Here is an 18,634-nt window from a genome sequence, read left to right as displayed (position 1 = left end):
CACACACACACACACACACACACACACACACACACACACACACACACACACACACAGTCTCAGAAAAGCAAAGTCCATTAGTCAATGACATGACCCGTATGAGCAGCCAGGGTCCCTGGGCTCCTCTGAAGGACGAGGCTACTGTTACATTGGACAAAGGTTTGCTGAAAGTGAGTGAAAGCCAGCAGCTGATTTATCAGCACGGATAGGAAAAAACCCCACCTTCACTTCTGAGCTGACTTGACCTCAGATTAAAGGTTTATCAGTCTCCAAATACATGTCCTCAGGTTTTTCTACCATTTTTATGGTAGCAAAGGCAAAGCCACTTTAGGCCTTTGCAGTACACGACACATGAAATGGCACATTATTTAAAAAACACTCCAGCAGAGCCATCAGTTTCTCAGACCTTCTGAGCTTAACCTAATATTATGGTCAAAGTAGCCAACTGCCAAAAGAACACAAAATCTAGTTCTTTGACTCAAGGTGTCATTGGGAAGTAATAAACATGAGATGGAATTTGGGCTGCAAATTATTATTTTCATTGTCGACTAATGTGCACATTATTTTCTTATGGGTGTGAGCCTTAAGTGGCCCAAATATCCCGAAACAAATCTGTGCCTTTTTTGGCAAACATGCGGTGCTCTAGTCGAGGTGTAATCCGGATGTGAACCGAAAGTGGTCCATGTGGCAAATGGTGAACATGGCCCAATTAGCACAAAACACATTCGGGCCACCTTTGGCACCTTTGGGTGATATACAGTATTGCTATAGCTTACTTGTGGCCCAGATTTGGCAAACAGGAGCGGAGTGCCCAAGTACCATCATTCTTTGCTGTATGTGGGCCAGATGGCAGAGTGGATGTGAAACAGTGTGGACCAAATCTGGGCCAAAAAATGCAGCTATGTGGGTTCAGTCTGTAAAACATCAGGAAACAGTGAAAAAATATCCCCGTTTCCAAGGTGACACAGGTCACATAGAGTACAATGCTATGCTTGGTTTTCTATTACAAACTATTCACACACTGCTGGCACAGCCGTTAGGGGCAAAGGAAACTTCAGCATAGGCATTAGAGGAGCCAGGGATCGAATCCTCGACCTTCTGGTTAGTGGACGAGCCACTCTAAATCCACTCCTATGAAAATATTTCTGTTGATCGACTAATTGCTGCACCTCTAGGGACAATCCCGACAAAGATGAGAGAGAGATGCTTGATTCTTGTATTTGTAAACAGGTAAGAATCTTGGAGTTAAAGTCTCAGGTACTCTCATCAGTGAAGCCTGAGGTGTCCCACAGTGACACTGATGGGTTAAAGGTGGTACGAAAGACTGGAAGGTATTTGTGTAAAAGAGCATTAGAGTTCATTGAGCTAATAGCTGACCAGAGTTTTGCCAGATTCTCCAAACAGTTGCCACATGGTGAAACCATGAGGTCTCTCCGCTTGCAGCTTTATTGCTCAGTGAAATCTGCTGCAGAAACGACCTGATGCATCATGTCTGTTTACACATGGAGAAGAAGTCCTGTCCTCTATCAAGCACTACTTCGAACACACTATGGAGTCTAAGGAAAATCTCCGAGCCTATTCATGTCATACAACGGCAGAGAATAAAGCCTCTGTAAGCCGATTATAAGGTGCAGAGAGAGAGAGCAACTCATGTGTTTCTCCCCCCAGGAACCAACACATCTAATGTGCTGTAAACAGGGGGACTGAAAAGAGGAAAAATATAATTGGGATCACACTGAAATACACTTAGGCTACATCCACACTACCACATTTTCATTTGAAAATGCATCAACTATGCTACGTATGCCCACTCGAGAGAGTGGGCATAGAGAGTCATCAGGTCACATCTCATCAGCAACACTTTTAGCGTGCTCTCCTCATGTAAAGAGTTTCTGCCTCGATCCTCCGAGCTCCTGCTTACTCGCCATGCTTCTTGACTCTTTACCCACCTGACCACTGCACTTTCTCTGCCTTTCCCTCCCTGCCCTGATTTGCTCCTGCATGGCGCAAGAAGCTATAAGTCAAATGCTCATTGGAGGGTTCGCACCCCTCTGCGACGTTGACAGCCCATAAAGAAAACACACAAGCCTGGCAGCAACTCCAAACACAGAGCGAGACCTGCAAGCAAACACTGACAGAATGACAGAGTGATGTAGACAACCAGAGGGATTCTACAGCAGGACACCGTATGGTTCTTACAATATATCTTTTTCATTATATATAAGGGTCAAATACACACAGCAACAAATCCACGCTTCAAAACAAATAGAAACGTACTGATTGAGTAAAACCATGAAAGGCCACGTAAAGTCAATCTAAGTAACCTGCTCCAGTTTCTGTGAGGCTGCGACAAGTGGAGCACGGCTGCTCACCAACAAGTCCTGCAGGCACGGACATGATGGACACGCCATTTTGTTTTTCAATTTATTTCATGTCTGCTTGTGGCCAGAGTTTGACTTTGAGCTGTAAATGAAATACCGGTTGCCGGTGTCAGCAGCTCTGAGATCGTGAGATGTGAGATTAGGAGATTGACCACCGCAGCAGCTAATCCTTGGCAAACACTGCCCCCTGCTGGCTAAATGTTGAATAGCAACCAGAGAGTGGAAGTACTTTTCCTGCAGCTTTTCCTATATTTTCTTCCTTTTTCAAAATGTTCTTATTGAATCTTATTGTTGATTTATTGTTGTTTTAGCCTCTCGTGAAGCACTTTCTTAAAAGGAGTGCTATACAAATAAAGCTTGTTATTATATTATTATAATTACCTACTTGCATATCAGTACCTTTGGCTGCTTCACCAGACTTTGCTCTTCAAGTGAAAGGAAGAGCAATTTTACAGACAGTGCAATAATGGCAAGGTCAGCAAACAAATGTTACCTCAAAATATAACCTCATCGGTGGAGGTAACAGAATGATACCTCCAAGGTAAATTAAATGAACGATACAACTGATCGGTACTTCTGGAAAAAGGTACTATGAGTGAAACGCATACACAATGGACACATAGGAAATGTTCCTCAGTGGAGAGTAATGAAACAATAACAGGACCAAGAGCGTAAAGGTTACTTACAGAGCTCACTTACAGCAATATGTGCAAGAAAAGTCACAGTGAACGAAATAACTGAGATGAAATATTAGATCCAGCGCGGCTCGAGCAGTGACCAGGGGGGATAGTGAAAGTGAAATCTGTATCTGTGTGAGACGGCAGTGTATATAGACAGAACTGTGGTGAATGTGGGTGGAAGAGGAGAAGGAAGAGGAGGAGGAAGAGGAGGAGCTCTTGGATCCCTCACCTGGTACGATCTCAAAGAGGTGTCTTCCTGGTTCGTCCAGGTTCGCTGTGAGTTCATTCACCTGGCAGCCCTGCAGAGGAATACAGCCCTGAAACACACACACACACACACACACACACACACACACACACACACACACACACACACACACACACACACACACACACACACACACACACACACACACACACATTTTAATTCAATTCAATTCATTTAAATTACATTGACATTTTAAATTATTCAAACACGTAAATGGGATGGATGTCTTTTTCTTCTTCTTCCTTCAATTTCGGCCATCCTTCTTCACTTGTTCCTTCCTTCCTTCACCCCCTTGTTATTCATTCACATGCTCTGTCACTTCTTCCTTATAGTTTTGGCCTTCTTCTTTACTTTTTTTCTTTCCTCCCTTCATCCTTCCTTCACTTCCTTGTTCTTCACTCGCTTGCACGCTCCATTTCTTCTGTCTTAAAAACTTTCCTAGGGTTAACCCTAACCCTAACCCTAACCCTAACCCTTCCTTACACTCATTAACCCCTCTAAAACTGAACAGGAACCCTTCCGTCCATCCGTCCTTCCGTCCGTCCGTCCGTCCGTCCTTCCTTCCTTCCTTCCTTCCTTCCTTCCTTCCTTCCTTCCTTCCTTCCTTCCACTCATTAACCCCTCTAAAATTTAACGGGAACCCTTCCTTCCTTCCTTCCACTCATTAACCCCTCTAAAACTGAACAGGGACCCTTCCTTCCTTCCTTCCTTCCTTACTCTCAATAACTCCTCTAAAACAGAACGGGTACCCTTCCTTCCTTCCTTCCTTCCTTCCTTCCTTCCTTACACGCATTAACCCCTCTAAAACAGAACGGGAACCCTTCTTTCCTTAGTTCCCTCCTTCCTTCCTTCCTTCCACTCATTGACCCCTCTAACACAGGCACACACACAGATTATCAGAATACATTATCCAGATCAATACCTATTTAGCCCTGAGAACTGAGGCCAAGTGAGCTGCGAGGAGATGCCAGCGTCTGTAGTTCGGCGCCGTTAATCTGCGCACTGGCATCCTCCATCAAACTGGGAGAGGAGTTCTGCCAAAAACCGCCTCAACCGGAGGGCCGGGCTGTCGCCAGTATCAGTCGCCATGGCAACAAATGGAAGGGGTGGGAGCTGTAGATGGATAGAGCCACAGGGGCAGGGCAGCAACCAGGGGGGGAGGAGAGCTCCCAAGGGTGCTATGTGCTCGGAATCACACGAGTAGCTGGCGGGCGATGAATGAATAAGAAAAGGCAACACGTAACCCGAGAACACAAATCACACAGGCCAGCTGCAGGAGGACCAAAATGTGGGTTAGTTTGTGCTCTTCTGTGTCGTAGACTCGTAGCGCGGTGACACAGTGACTCTGAAGTACAGCAGTCATTGTAAAGGTGAGGTTGCATTCAGGAGCTGTCAACCAGCCATTTACAGGCCAGGACCAGATCTGTGTATTGTTACAAACCCACATTACACACATGTTATTGAAGGGTACCATGTGCACAGGCCCTAAATTCAGCTGCCCAATGCTAAATACATGCCACAGAGCTCTGACCCCCTCTTTCAACAGCTAATACTGGACCCCAAACTGCAGCAGCTGCAACTCTTTTCCCTTTTCATTATCACCAAGAGTTCTCTTGACATCTTTGTTGCCGTCTTCTCCGTTTCTGTCTTTTTCATCCCGAGTAGCCCTTTTTCTTCTTTTTTTATTTTTATTTTTGCGTTTGTCACTAGAAACATCATCAACACGCCCTCTCGCTCCCGGTGAATCCTGCGGAGGATCTCCTGCTGTGTTCTCACACCGGCTCCTTCGGACATTCTGCGGACTTTATACTACTGGAATTATTTTTTATACTACTTCTCGTGTTGATAAGGAAAATAAAACCTGTAGGGGCCCTGCGTAGGTTTTCGCCTTTCCCTCCACCATTTTTCGTCTTGGCAGTGCAGGGGTAGGGGGGCATCTCGTTCTGTTACAATGACTTGCCCACACACCCCCCCCTCAAACCCCCACCACCACTCCCAGCCTCCAATTTCCAATCGATTAGAAGATGAGAGGGAGAAAAAAGGGCCAGAATGACACTTTCGCACACATCCGGCTCTCAGAGGGGGAGGGTGTGTGTGTGTTCGTGTGTGTGTGTGTGTACACAGAAGTGTGCATTTCTCTGAGTGTGTGTGCATTTAGCCATGTGTTGAATCCACTGGGAGTTGCAAATCGATGTGGGCTGGATGAGTATTGGCAAGGTCTGATTAAAGACAGTCTGTCGAAGCCTTCAGTCATTTGTTCTCCACAGAATGGAGACTGTGTGGAGGAGAACATGTCACTTTGTGTGTGTGTGTGTGTGTGTGTGTGTGTGTGTGTGTGTGTGTGTGTGTGTGTGTGTGTGTGTGTGCGTGTGCGTGTGTCTGTGTCCATGATGACAAGGAGTAAAAGACAGTGATGGCAGACGGCTGCTGTCTTTTACTCCGCTTTAAATGAACAGCCAAGTGAAAACAGCAGGATATCAATGAAAGCGTCAAAATTTCTGCCACGATGATTAATATATGTTATAATAATATGTAATAACATGTGTATGTGTGTGTGTGTGTGTGTGTGTGTCAGAAATGTGAGCCAGCACCTGGGCAAAAAAATATGTGCACGTCTCAACAAAGAATGAGTGGGATCGATTTATTCTGTGAATATCTTTATGATATTGTTCTACTGGAGGAGGAAACCAGGCGTCTCATGTTGCAGTACAGTGTCCTGTGCTCGTGGTGATTCACCATTAGCACTGACAAGAATGAACGAAGGCCCTGTTACAGTCTGCAGATGGAGGATATCAAATGTGGACTCCACCACTGACGGACATGTTTATGTAGCAATGCTGGTCCAGCTGTCAACATCATCTTCTGCATCTGAGAGTGATTTTTATGAACTCGACAATATTTGTTTCAGTATTCAGGTAGAATTTGGTCTGTTACTCTTTCTCAGGCCAGAGGATGTTGTACCTTGTTAACCCCAATGAGGCAAATTGTGATTTGTGAATATGGGCCATACAAATACAATTTGATTGATTGATTAATTGGTTTGTAGACCAGTGTGCATCTGACATTGTTGTGTTGACAGTTCAGCAGGAAGTAGCCTTTCCTTTTGAATGGAGAAAATTACTGAATCTGTTCATTTTGTTAGTTTTATTGCCACAGTAATATTATTATGGTTTCACTACAAGCATGTGGACTAAACTGAAAGGTCTGAAGGTCTGGTCCAAACAAGGTGTGAAAGCACCCTAAGCCACACATTCAGCTATATCTGCTTTTTATGATCATAATATGATCACTCAGGCCAAAGGGGCGACTCAGAGTTTCACTGACAGCGTACCCCACTGTGTGTAAAAAAGTCAGGGGCATCACCTGTGGTTTGGTTTCTTCCTCGTCTTTGTAGAAGTACAGCTGATCCGAGCGCAGCACAAACCATCGCAGCTGCCAGTTCTTCATGATGCTGCGCTGCTTCTTCAGCCAGCCTGCCTTCAGGGCCCCCTCCTGGAGGCTGGGGGAGGCCGGCCGGCAAGGGCCCCGCGTCACCTCGCCCATCACCATGCTCTTGGACCTGGCTACAAACACACACACATAAGGCATTTTAATTCTGTGTATATACAAGCAGTCAGAAAGCAAAGGGCTGGGTAGGTCAGAGGGGGTTGAATTGGTTGTTGCTGGCTCGTGTCTTTTCATTTTCTCTGTAATTGGAGCTTGTGCTCTCCCTCATTCTGTATGCTGCACACACACACACACACACTCTGCCAGGCGCCTCAGCCATGAACACACACACACACACACGCTGCCTTCTGCCCCAAGAGGCTACGCCTTTAGATGAAGGGGGAGAGGGACTGTAGAGAGGCTGCAATGATAGCACAGAGCAGATATAATAGAGACTGTGAAGGGGGGGGAAATTAACACACGCACACGTGCACACACACGTACACAAACACACCCACCTACACACATAGCCTCAGGTGACAGGGATCCCCCATCAATTTCGGGAAGGTCCTTGACAGAGACTTATTGTGTGTTGCCAGTAGAACAGCAGCGGCTTTTGAGCTGAAATAATAGGACCACATGGGATTGACTGACTGGCTGCCTGAATCATTCTCAACAAACCGGTGTAGCCTGAACTCAGACAAGGACACACTTGAAAGGGAAGGGATGGTTCGTCCCCATAGAGCCTCTCACATCCTCCTGGTATCACATCGGCTTTGTAGGAAAATCGATTACAGTGATACATTTCAGACTCCTTTATAACAGCCGACTTTGGAAAACACACAAGACCATCATGGATGTTGAGGGTGAATTTTGTTACAGGCCGGCTGAAACGAATGAAAATGGCCAGAGGGCTAAATTCTGGTCAGTCAAATAAGGCAATTCTATTTGATGATCATGTATAATTTATAAAAAATCAATTGTGCAGACATCCTCCCTGCTGGTGCACATTTTGTGCCACACACACACACACACACACACACACACACACACACACACACACACACACACACACACACACACACACACACACACACACACGATCAATGCTCAGATGGCGCAGAGGGAGTAAGGGGACGGCTAAATGGGGAGGGGGGGGTAGAAAATCAATCTCTATTCTGTTTTATTGTCTCATCTCTATGCCTCATACATACATATAGTTTTAAGCACATGGCCCATGTCATTTTTATTCCATCTCACAATCTGTCTTGTCAGTCAGCAGAGCCTGTTGATCCTCAGAGATGCGCTGAATGAAGAATAGGTGAAGTTCTGTGGTTTTGGCCGGTTTCAATGAGTGTGATACTTCAATTTGGTCTTCGTAGGTGAAACATTTTCTTTGCTGTGAATTGGCTTTTAATATAGGAATATAAATGTTCATGTTTGACAGTGATATTAGGAAAACGATTCATATATCTTAAGTCAAAACGGTCACCTCAGGAAATAAAATAAAAAAAGGCAAAATAACACGTTTTGTTACCTGGCGTGAGCTCTGATTTGAAGAAATAGTCGCGAGTCGGCCACAGCAGCAGCTTTAATTAAACACAGATGTTAGATACTTTACCAATTTGTTGGCGAATGACTAATTATTTTTCGTTGGCCAAATATATTTTGCCATTTTAGGTCCAATGTTTACTTCTCAAAAATCTGTTTGGATTCTGCGAAGAATCTGGTTGTTTCCTACATACCAAAAATAGTTTTGGCCCAGATTTGGCCCATACCCCACATCTGACCCACATCCGACCCACATACCACATGGAATGATGGCACACATGGGCGGTCCGCTCCAGTTTGCCAGATCTGGGCCACAAGTAAGCCATCGCAATATCGCATGTCAACCAAAGGTGCCGAAGCTGGCTGTTTGGTGCTATTTGGATCATATTCACCATTTAACACATGAGCCACTTTAGGTTCACATGCAGATTACAACTAGAGCACCGCATGTTTGCCAAAAAATGTCCACATTTGAGTTGGGATGTTTGAGCCACATTTACTACTCAGCTTTACTCTACTGGGGAACTTTAAGCTCACATCCATTTTGTTCAGGCTCCTGTTGACCTTGGCCTTTCTCATTTTCTCATCCATCTTCTGCTAATTCCAGTCTTTTCCACCTTTGTATTTTCACTCCCCTGCTCTGTCTCCCTCCATTTTTCTTACTTTGACTCGCTCTAATTCTTCCCTCTCTTTTTACGTTAAGCACTGCTGGCACACATGCACACACACACACACACACACACACACACCCACACACACACACAAAGATAAATGCTGTCATTACTGGCCACCTAATTATAGCAGTTTTTGTCGAGTAAATCCCTTTATGGATTAGAGGCACAGGCTAATTATTTCTAATGTTTTTAAGAATAAGGTTAATTTTAAGTATTGAAAAGGGCTCCTCCAAGAAAGCTATTTAAAACAGTCTTTGAGGAGAGCATTGTGAACAGGTTGTTGACATGTATCATATTTTTTGCTAAAGAGGCTATTTTCAGGTTACTGCTCAAACTCAGCGGCTAGCGCAGGTCATTCGTCATCGATAGAGACTTTACCAATTATTGGAGTCATTTTGTTCTCTCCTTATAATAACAATAACTGAATCCAAATACACAAGTTAGTTTTGTGTAAAAACTGCAAACAGCAATCACTGATACAGAACATATCAAAATCTGTGGTATTTAAGGATGTTGTATTTACCCCAAACACTAAAATCGTGGTTTCTGAGCTCTTAAAATGGTTCGATGCCTCCAGGACCCCTTGAGGGTTAATATTCTACTTGTTTGGTCACCAACAACATCTTAGACAATCAGTACCTCTGCCATCCTTTCTATTTATCTCCATCATGGGGAAACTGGTCCAGTGGCAGTGATGATTTGGAAATGTATAAGTGTCACGTCTTCTTAGCAGCAGTGCAAATTGAACCATTAAACCCTGATGGGCACAGGGTCGCAGTCTTTCAGTCTCCTTCCCTGTCCTTTTTCCTCGCCTCATCAAATCCCTCCATGAGTCTCTGTCCTTGTCTGAACCCGTGTTCGCATAAAAGAGCACCGTTGTTCAACACATCAGCTGCCTGGATCACAGGCAGTGGAACATGCAGTGGCTGATGATTCATGCCTGAGTCACAACAACTGATATTTGAGCGTGCGTGTGTTCCAAGCACGACTACCAACTATATTCTGCGCCAATTTGGACCTTCTGCTCGGAGTGATTCAGACCTTCCTTTGCGTGGGTGGAGCTGCTCTGGGACCACTTCTCCTGTTTTCAGCCACAGTGCTGAAAATAAGCTGTTTTACTGTAAATGTGCCCTTTATGTATAATCACTGCAATTCACTGAGACAGAGAGGGTAATTGTGGCTCATCCATGTACAGTAGCTACCAGTTGAAGAAAGGCCCAGTCTAATTATAGGGGTCAACATCATGCCTGATGGTGTGTGCAGATGTAATCTGTCCACATTATTTATGCTGATGAACCCCAATGATAATAGATGTAAATTGACCCATGTGTCATGTTCTTTCAGGGTGGTGGATGAGTAACTGAGCTGAACGTCCCGGAATAGCATGAGCTCATCGGCTACATGACATAATATCAAGAACGAGCATGTTGGTGGGCAGGGGGCGCTAAGTGGCCTGTAAACACTTCATCAAGCCTAAACTTCACTTACAATTTGCAGCAAAAGTAAAACAGACTTAAGTAACTAAACTATCAGTTATGAGACAGGAGTCTGTTGTACGAAGATGTATTTAGAATAAAATGCATCTGAGACTACTCTGTTGATTAGATAGCTAGTTGGCCTGCATCTGTTTACGTCATCAAGCCTCTAGCGCCACCTATTTCACTGTGCTCAATGTAGTAGGACTGTGACTTGGACCAGGACTTGGACCATGTTCTGTGTTGACAAAAGTCAACACAGAACATGTTTATGAAACTCAACTCAATCCATCTGATGATGAATAAGCGTCGGGAGGCATCAGCCAATATTTTTGGGCTTCCATTGTAGACAGCTAAGACTGTGTCTTCCATTCTTCGTACACTTTTTACAGTCTTTTATCACATCAGTTGAACGTTTCTTCACACACGACACAAACAGTGATAGGTGTTGTAGGTGTTTTAGGTCCATTTTGACTAATCTCTATTAACAGCTATCTGCAAATCAATGCAGATAAATGACAAAGCCAATAGCCAATGCATTTGGTCAATGTCTTCTGCCTCCGGGCAACCAAGGCCTGCTGCTTGAGCCAAACTAAATCTGCTTCGCTTAACTTTCAGTCACCCAAATTAAAACACACTCCTCCACCACTCAGACCTCCATTAGCTCACCTTCCAACTCGCTTCATAAAGGGCTCACTATATTCTTATGGACGTTGCCATTAGACGTAAATAAGGAGCTGCAGAGTGATCAAACATGAATGTCATTGTTAGCAACATTAAGGTGTAGAAATAGGCTATCGATAGCTTTTTGATTTAATTCATACCCATTGTATTTGGTGAATAAAATCCGAGAAGGAAATATTTCAAAACCTGAGCTGACCCTCTGCGCAGCAAGATATAAGACACTAACTGAGTCAGTTTACCCAAATACAATTAGTTAGGTAATGATAGGTTATGTTCTAACCTGGTCTGTCATTGACAGATCAAATGAGAAATGCAAGAACTGAAAAAGACAATCCTGTAAAGAATGAGTGCTCTGTCCGTATAAAGCTGGACTCACCAGTGTCAAGTCTAAGAATGCAAGTTATGTTACAATGTGAACAAATGGTTGTCTGCAGACTCATAACAAAACACAAGTGGTAGAACACATGAAGGGACATTTGATGCCCTATTCACACACACACACACTCTCTCTCTCTCTCTCTCTCTCTCTCTGTCTCTCTCTCTCTCTCTCTCTCTCTCTCTCTCTCTCTATCTCTCTCTCTCTCTCTCTGTGATGTCACTTAATGCAGTTTGGAGTCGTATATTTATCACAAGCAGGAAATGGATGTATGGCTCTTGTGCGCATCACAGAGGAGCCCATCCATTAGCACGGCGAGGCTGGTTTTTCCACAATAGGTAGACAACGCTACACATGGTTACACTTACACACACACGCATGTGTGCACACGCACACAGGCATTCCAGAGGAATTCAATTTCATTAATTTGGTTGTTGTATAGTGATTTATGGCTGGTCGAAAATGGCAGAGTTACAGGTGCATCAGGGCGTAACTTCCAGTTAGCCTATCACTGTTGATTAATGTGTTAACCATCATGTGTGTGTGTGTTTGTGTGTGTGTGTGGCCAATAATGTACAGCCTGTGCATGAAAGCTGCAGTGAAGTGGAACTGATCTGCAGTAGCGGGTGGGTGTGTGCATAGCTGTGCATTTCTGTGCATGTTATCTCCCTGTGCACGTTATCTGAGTGTGTCAGTGTGCACGTTTATTTCTTATCCATGCTGAATGCTCTTGCTCACAGCTTCTAGTCGTGAGGGAGTTCGTTCATACATGCTTCAAACAGGCAGAGTGTCAGGGTGTCGCTACATTGCAGGACTTTGATCATAAAACCATGGTAACGCAGATCAAAAAGACACAGCATGAGAATGAAGCAGCTGATATGTGGGCAATTAAAGCTGCTACTAGATGTCTGATGCCAGCCGTAGAAAGATGTAGCTCTATTGCAGCTTAGTATGTCGATGGTTGTTGGCAGGTTCTGTAGCACAGCGGTCAGATTGTTCTTTCATTAAGCAGATATAATGAATTGATTTCTAGCACGACCTGACTGATCGGCAGATAGAAGACGAGCTAACCTTCAAAAATCAAACACATCCTCATTCCAGTGTTCCCCAACTTTTCCACATTTCCTCTACCAGGGTCCTAAATGTTCCCAAGGTCTTATTATCCCCAACTCTATAGCAAATAATAGGAACCTGGAAAAGATGTTCCCCAGCTTTGCATCATCAAATATGTCAGGGCTTATTGTGGGAACTCGTCAGCACTGCTGTTTGATTCTCAGTTAGTTATTAGGCCTACACCTGAGTGGACTTATCAGCTAATTAGGTTAAGGTGTAAGGGGTATGGTTCCAATATTTATGAAATGGCGAACTGGGGAACATAAAATCTTGGGTACGTAGGGCATTAGCGATAAAGGACCTTGGTAACGATCGGAATAAGGAAAATAGGACCTGGAAACTAGGACCTTGGGAAGTGTGAGGCATTAGGAATATGTGAAGTTGGAAACGTAAGGTTTTGGGACATAGGACCTTGGAAATATTGGGTGTTGGAAATGTGGGCCAATAGGATCACAGGACCTTTGAAATATAGGCTCTTGGGAACAATAGGGCAGTTGGAACACAGGACCATTGGAACAAAAGGAAAATAGGACCTAATGATCATAGGACCTGGGAGCATAGGACCTTGGAAACATTGGGAACATAGGACTTAGGAACATGGGATGGTGGAAACATAATAATACAGTCCTTTCTATACAGTATAGCTAAGCTAGTTATCTTTTCACTCTAGGATCATAAATGCTGCACCTATGAAAGATCAATAAAAAGTCCAATGACATTTATATCATCAATTCATACTTTGAGGGTATTCATTGACATTCCACTTATCCAGTACCCTACAGTGTCACATTGACGCTTGTTAGTGTTGCATCCCTTTTATACGCTGCTCTGACCCTAAATGAGTACATGCTACATATTTCACATCTATTCCATCACTCTTTATCCGTGGGCTTCATGCAACAATTGTGACGCCCTCAGCAGGAAAGCACCAATTTGCAGAACGTATGCACAGAATGCTTCTCACACAGATGCATCCATCTCTCTCCTTTCCTCTTTCCCAACAGAAATGCAGGGTGAGTGGTTTTTTTTTCCCATCTTGATTTTCTTTTTCACACAACGAGCTGAAAATGGGACCTTAATTCTGCTAATACTGAAACCATCAGGCTTTTAAACATTACTTCACGCAGCCTAATTGTGACATTGTAATCAATTGAGCTCTAATTTACAAATGTACACAGCGAAGCAGTCCTACTAATAAACCCAGTCAAATCTGTTCTGCCATCGTAATATATGCAAATGCAGATTTAATCCACTTTGCTTCCAATTTCATGCCGCTCCAGCAGAGGATTTGCACATCACTCTCCCATTGTTGGGAACTATTCATTTCATTTTAATCAGCTCAAGCTATATAATTGTCGGCATGGAGATTAGTGCCAGGGAAAGAACACACACACACACTTGCTCACATGCACGTATTAATACGTCCATGCACACACAGCAGCTGATGGCAGTCTGTTAGTGCTGAGTGTCGCAGTGATGAAACTAGAGATGCTGCTCGCTCCTCTTAATAGAATTCACGCTGGCAGCATCGACCAGTTGTAGTAGAATGCTAATGTACACGAGAGAGGTTCCTTGCGTGGGCAGAACAGCCGCTTCATTCAGAAATACATGACTTCACTGCAGTAGGGAAATAGACTGGAGATGGGAGTAAAGAGGGAAAAAAGTGTTTCTGCAGACATAGTCTTGTGTAAAAATCTGAATTACAGCAGAGAAGGCACTTAAAATAAATGGCATGTCAGGCTGGAGTCAGAGCATCACTTAAACATCCTGTGATCTGATACAGTCCCATCCCAGCTCCTGTCACCAGGGATGAGGAGGCAGCTCCTGCAGCTGGCAGGTACAGTGTACAGTAGGTGTGAAGGCAGAGCGAGCAAACAAGCATATCCTACCTCTCCTGGTCTGTCTGATCTTTGGGCTCAGCATTGCTGTCATCGCTCGTCCGCACACTCTCCTGTCGGCATGTTCATGTACATCCACGCACCCCACCCCTGCCTCTGCCTCTCTGCTGTCTGTGCCTCTCTCCTCTTCCTCCTCCTCTCTCTCCCTCTCTTTCTCTGACCTTCTGCAGTGCAGCCAGCCGCTCGGGGGTTGGGTGAGCAGGGGAGGAGAATGGAAAGAGAAGGGGGTGGTGAAGGAGAGGCAGGAGGAGGAACTACCCCCACCTTTTTTTTCACTATGTGCACACACGCCCAGTGGCCTCCACCCCTCCCTGTTACATTATTCATGGTGGTACATCCGCCTCGGGTTGATGGAGGAGGAGCTGGGGAGGGGTCTCCCACCAGCAGAGCGCAGGTCTGACCAGGGAACAGATGCTTGATTTGAAGTGGTCTTACCTTTTTGCAACAGCTGCTTTTTTTTTCATCTGTAAAGATTTGCATATGTGTGAAGGGGAGAGAAAGAGAAGAGGAGGGGGTGTTCATCTGGCGCGTCTCCTCCTTCTGCACCTAATTAAGCTGTGGAGGTCCTCAGCTTGTCTCAGCCTCCTTCCCTTAATCACTCCTTTCCCCACTCCTTCTTCTCTCTCTCTCTCTCCCTCTCTCTCTCATTTTTCTAATTTTCTTTCTACCTCTGTCTCTATCTTTATCTAGCTTTACCTCTATATATATCTTTACTCTATCTCTGTGTCTAGCTCTACCTCTATTTTTTAAATCTATATCTGTATTTATCTCTATCTATTGTTGCCTAAATTTGTACCTCTCTCTGTCTTTATCTCTATCTCTGTCTCTATATTTACCTCCATCTGTGTCTTCATCTTTATCTCTGTCTTTACCTCAATCTCTGTCTTTACCTTCATTTGTGTCTTTATCTCTATATTTATCTTTAACTCTATTTGTATTTATCTCTATTTGTCTTTATCTCTATCATTACCTCTATCTCTGTCTTCTGACTCTATCTTAACTCTATCTCTCTCAATCTGTACCTCTGTCTTCTGGATCTATCTTAACTCTATCTCTTTCTCAGACTCATCTTTAGCTCTATCTATGTCTCTATCTCTGTCTCAGTCTCTATCTTTATCTCTATCTCTAATTGCCCATGTACTGTATGATCTCCTTCTCTCCCCAACGCCTCTCCCAACTATTACCGCCTCATTTCATCTTAATCACTCTCATTAACTATTTTTGTCTTCATCACTTTTAGCTCTCTAAGAATAATGCTGCCTTCAATTCAGACTCAGTCGTGGGAAATTCCCAACTCGTACAGTAGGTCGTAATTACATCCTCCAGGCATTCCAGTGGCACAACTCACAGAAACCATGGGAAAAAAATGAATACAATTCCTCCTCTAACAAACAATGTCCTGTCGCCTTGAGCTGCAGCAGCCTGTAATTGACATGAAAGTGTTTATGAGTGTGGCCCTGGTAGCGAGAGAACTTTATATCTGACAGGGAAAATGTCACCAGTGTATTTTGGCACTTTTTGGTTTTTGACTTTGTCTTTTGACACAAATTTACAGTAATGATATTTCAGTTTACATTTCATCAGTAAACTGTCTGTCTTTTTTGTCACCTGTTCTACAGCTGTCATTCCTGAACAAGCCCCAGTGTAGTTCCTACTCACTCATTACTGCAGCTCAATGCTCCACATGTTAAATCCTCGGATATCATTTGCCTTCCAATGGAACTCGTGAGGTCATGGTTACATGGCACTTGGGCGGTCGGCACCTGTTTGCCAGATCTGGGCCACAAGTAAGCTATAGCAATACTGCATGTAAACCAAAGGTTGCCTGAATTAGTTTTGTGCTATTCGGGCCATTTAATACATGGACCACTTTAGGTTCTCATCTAGAATTACACCTTGCCGAGAACACAGCATGATTGATAAAAAAGGGCCAACTTTTTTTATGAATGTGGGCCACTTTAGGCTCACATCCATTTTGTTCGGGCCACAAGAAGGCCAGAAGTGGCGCATCATTACCTAAGGTGGCAAAATCCGTATGCTATCTGGGGCCTCTAGAAGCTATGGAGGTTATCAGACATTATTCAACAAGTAGCATAAAGTAGTGGGAGAAAGGCATGTGCAAAGTGACAAATTGTTAAGATAAGGTTGTTGTTCCAATGAAAAAACTCCCACAGCCTCTACCATTTCTAAAATGTCAGAAAACATGTCCTAACCCGTGAACTCTGACCTCTCAGAAAAGTCTGAGGTAAACACCACAAGAGGGGGCAGCACTCATATGGACTGATTGTTCAAATGGTTGACAGCCCTAAAGAGCGTGCTCCGCTTTCAAGGAGTTTCTTTGCATCATCTCCCCGTTTGAAGTCTGAATTTCCGACTCTCAGTCTCCCCCTGAAGGCGGCACCTTGTCGTTGCTGTAGCAGCTGTGCTACAGCAGCCGGGCTTCCCTCCTCCCAGTGTACAGAGGATAATAGCCTTAAGCCCTGCACTGCAATTGAATCAGAGAGTCGGCCTCACGTCAACCACAGCTGCTCTTATTACAGAGCAAAGAGGGAGGGAGAGGCAAAGGGGGCGGAGGTGGGTGTGAGTCTGTGTGACATACAAACACATACACACAACCCAACATGCAGCTAAAATGAAGGAGCAAATGCACAGATAGATCTGAGACACACACTCAGGACCATTCCAAATGAGGCTGACCGAAACAGAGATTGGGGTCGCGTGAGCTGTAATGAAACAGTGAACGATGAGGTACACGCCGACAACAAACCAAGAGGAAGCAGAACGAGGGAGGAGTGATGCACACGCACACACACACACACACACACACACACACACACACACACACACACACACACACCTACACACCTACACACACACACACACACACAGCCACACACAGATGCACAAACACACCAAGAAGCCAAAATGAGACAGCAATAAAAAAGCCTACGCTGCCAGTGTTTGGTTAAAGCCTGGGGTTGGAAGACAGCGGTGAGGCCACACTGTGCGACTGGGTGTGGCCCTCGGTGTTGTTTCACTCTGACTTTATCATCATCCTTTTGTTATGTTATCACAGAGCGGGATGTCGAACTATGGAAAAAGAAAAGCAGCGTGAACGTTTGAAGCCACACAGCAAGACGAGCGACATGGCGGCACTCGACCATAGGTTTCCCTCTTTTGGCTTAGCCATACACACTGCTCTCTGTTGTACACTTGGCTGGCACCATGACTCTTCTATACACAAGCTCTATATCAGAGCTCGATCGATTGTCAGGCTGCTCCCTCCAACTTAATGTGAAGGAGAATCAGAATAAGTCCCTGTTAAGGTGGAGACCTGTGAACCAGACAAAAATATCAGGAACTCCTGTCAGTAAAGACCAGCACCACAAATTACAGCCTCAAAAATGACCATTAAAAAATTCTATTCAGGTCATCCTTGATTCTAGGTTGATCCCACTTGGCCTTCATTGGCTGTACTGATCCAAGGTGGAGGAGACTGTGTTGAGCCAGTCTGTACTATATGAGCTACAGTCAATTACAACCTGTGGTTGGCTAGACTGAGCGTCACTCAGAAAGCTTATATTCAAATATTCTTTTTTTCAGTTTGGTTTTAATTAGGTATTTTATGCTATAAAAACAGGAAACGCCATGATTGACAGCTGAGACTGACTCGCGATTGGTCAAGCTCACGTATCGGCTGGGCTGCGCTACTGACCTCATTGGTGCAAGATGGCATGCATTCTTATATTCATGATATTTTGGTTTCATTTCTCTATATTGGGAGGAAGTGGAGACATCTTTGGTCTATGGTTGCACAATGCTGCTCTGCTCGAAGTCAGGAGTCAACGTACTTGTGTCTAGAGTCCAGGAAGAAACGGAACTAACCATGCCCGCAAACAGTTACTAGGGCGGCTAGCTCGGAGCATGCTCCTGGCTACAGCGGTGCAGCCGATCCCCTGAATATCACTACGCCATGAAGCCTTAAGCACAACCTGATTTTCAAGGTCACACAGATGGCTTGTGCGGTGCCTCCTAAGGGGGTGACCAGGCTCTGAGGCTGCAGAGACACATTATGTTGAATATGAAATCAGCATCACTGATGGTGTTT

The 18,634-nt window shown here is 44.4% G+C and overlaps 1 protein-coding gene across 1 annotated transcript in view; it reads right to left on the bottom strand.

Moving 5' to 3' along the window:
• Window positions 1-14,672, bottom strand: part of si:dkey-191m6.4 (rho GTPase-activating protein 22) — a 31,189-nt gene extending 16,517 nt beyond the window's left edge. Inside the window, exons 1-3 of the mRNA XM_034569936.1 lie at window positions 14,518-14,672; window positions 6,693-6,892; window positions 3,291-3,378 (exon numbers count right to left, since the gene is read on the bottom strand). Of these exons, the coding sequence (XP_034425827.1) occupies window positions 3,291-3,378; window positions 6,693-6,892; window positions 14,518-14,560 (331 nt within the window). The 5' untranslated portion in view covers window positions 14,561-14,672. The remainder of the gene's footprint in view (window positions 1-3,290; window positions 3,379-6,692; window positions 6,893-14,517) is intronic.
• Window positions 14,673-18,634: the final 3,962 nt, after the last annotated feature.

The sequence above is a fragment of the Hippoglossus hippoglossus genome, chromosome 19 (genome assembly GCF_009819705.1).
Source record: "Hippoglossus hippoglossus isolate fHipHip1 chromosome 19, fHipHip1.pri, whole genome shotgun sequence".
NCBI lineage: Eukaryota > Metazoa > Chordata > Actinopteri > Pleuronectiformes > Pleuronectidae > Hippoglossus > Hippoglossus hippoglossus.
This window is presented reverse-complemented; position numbering and strand designations above follow the sequence as displayed.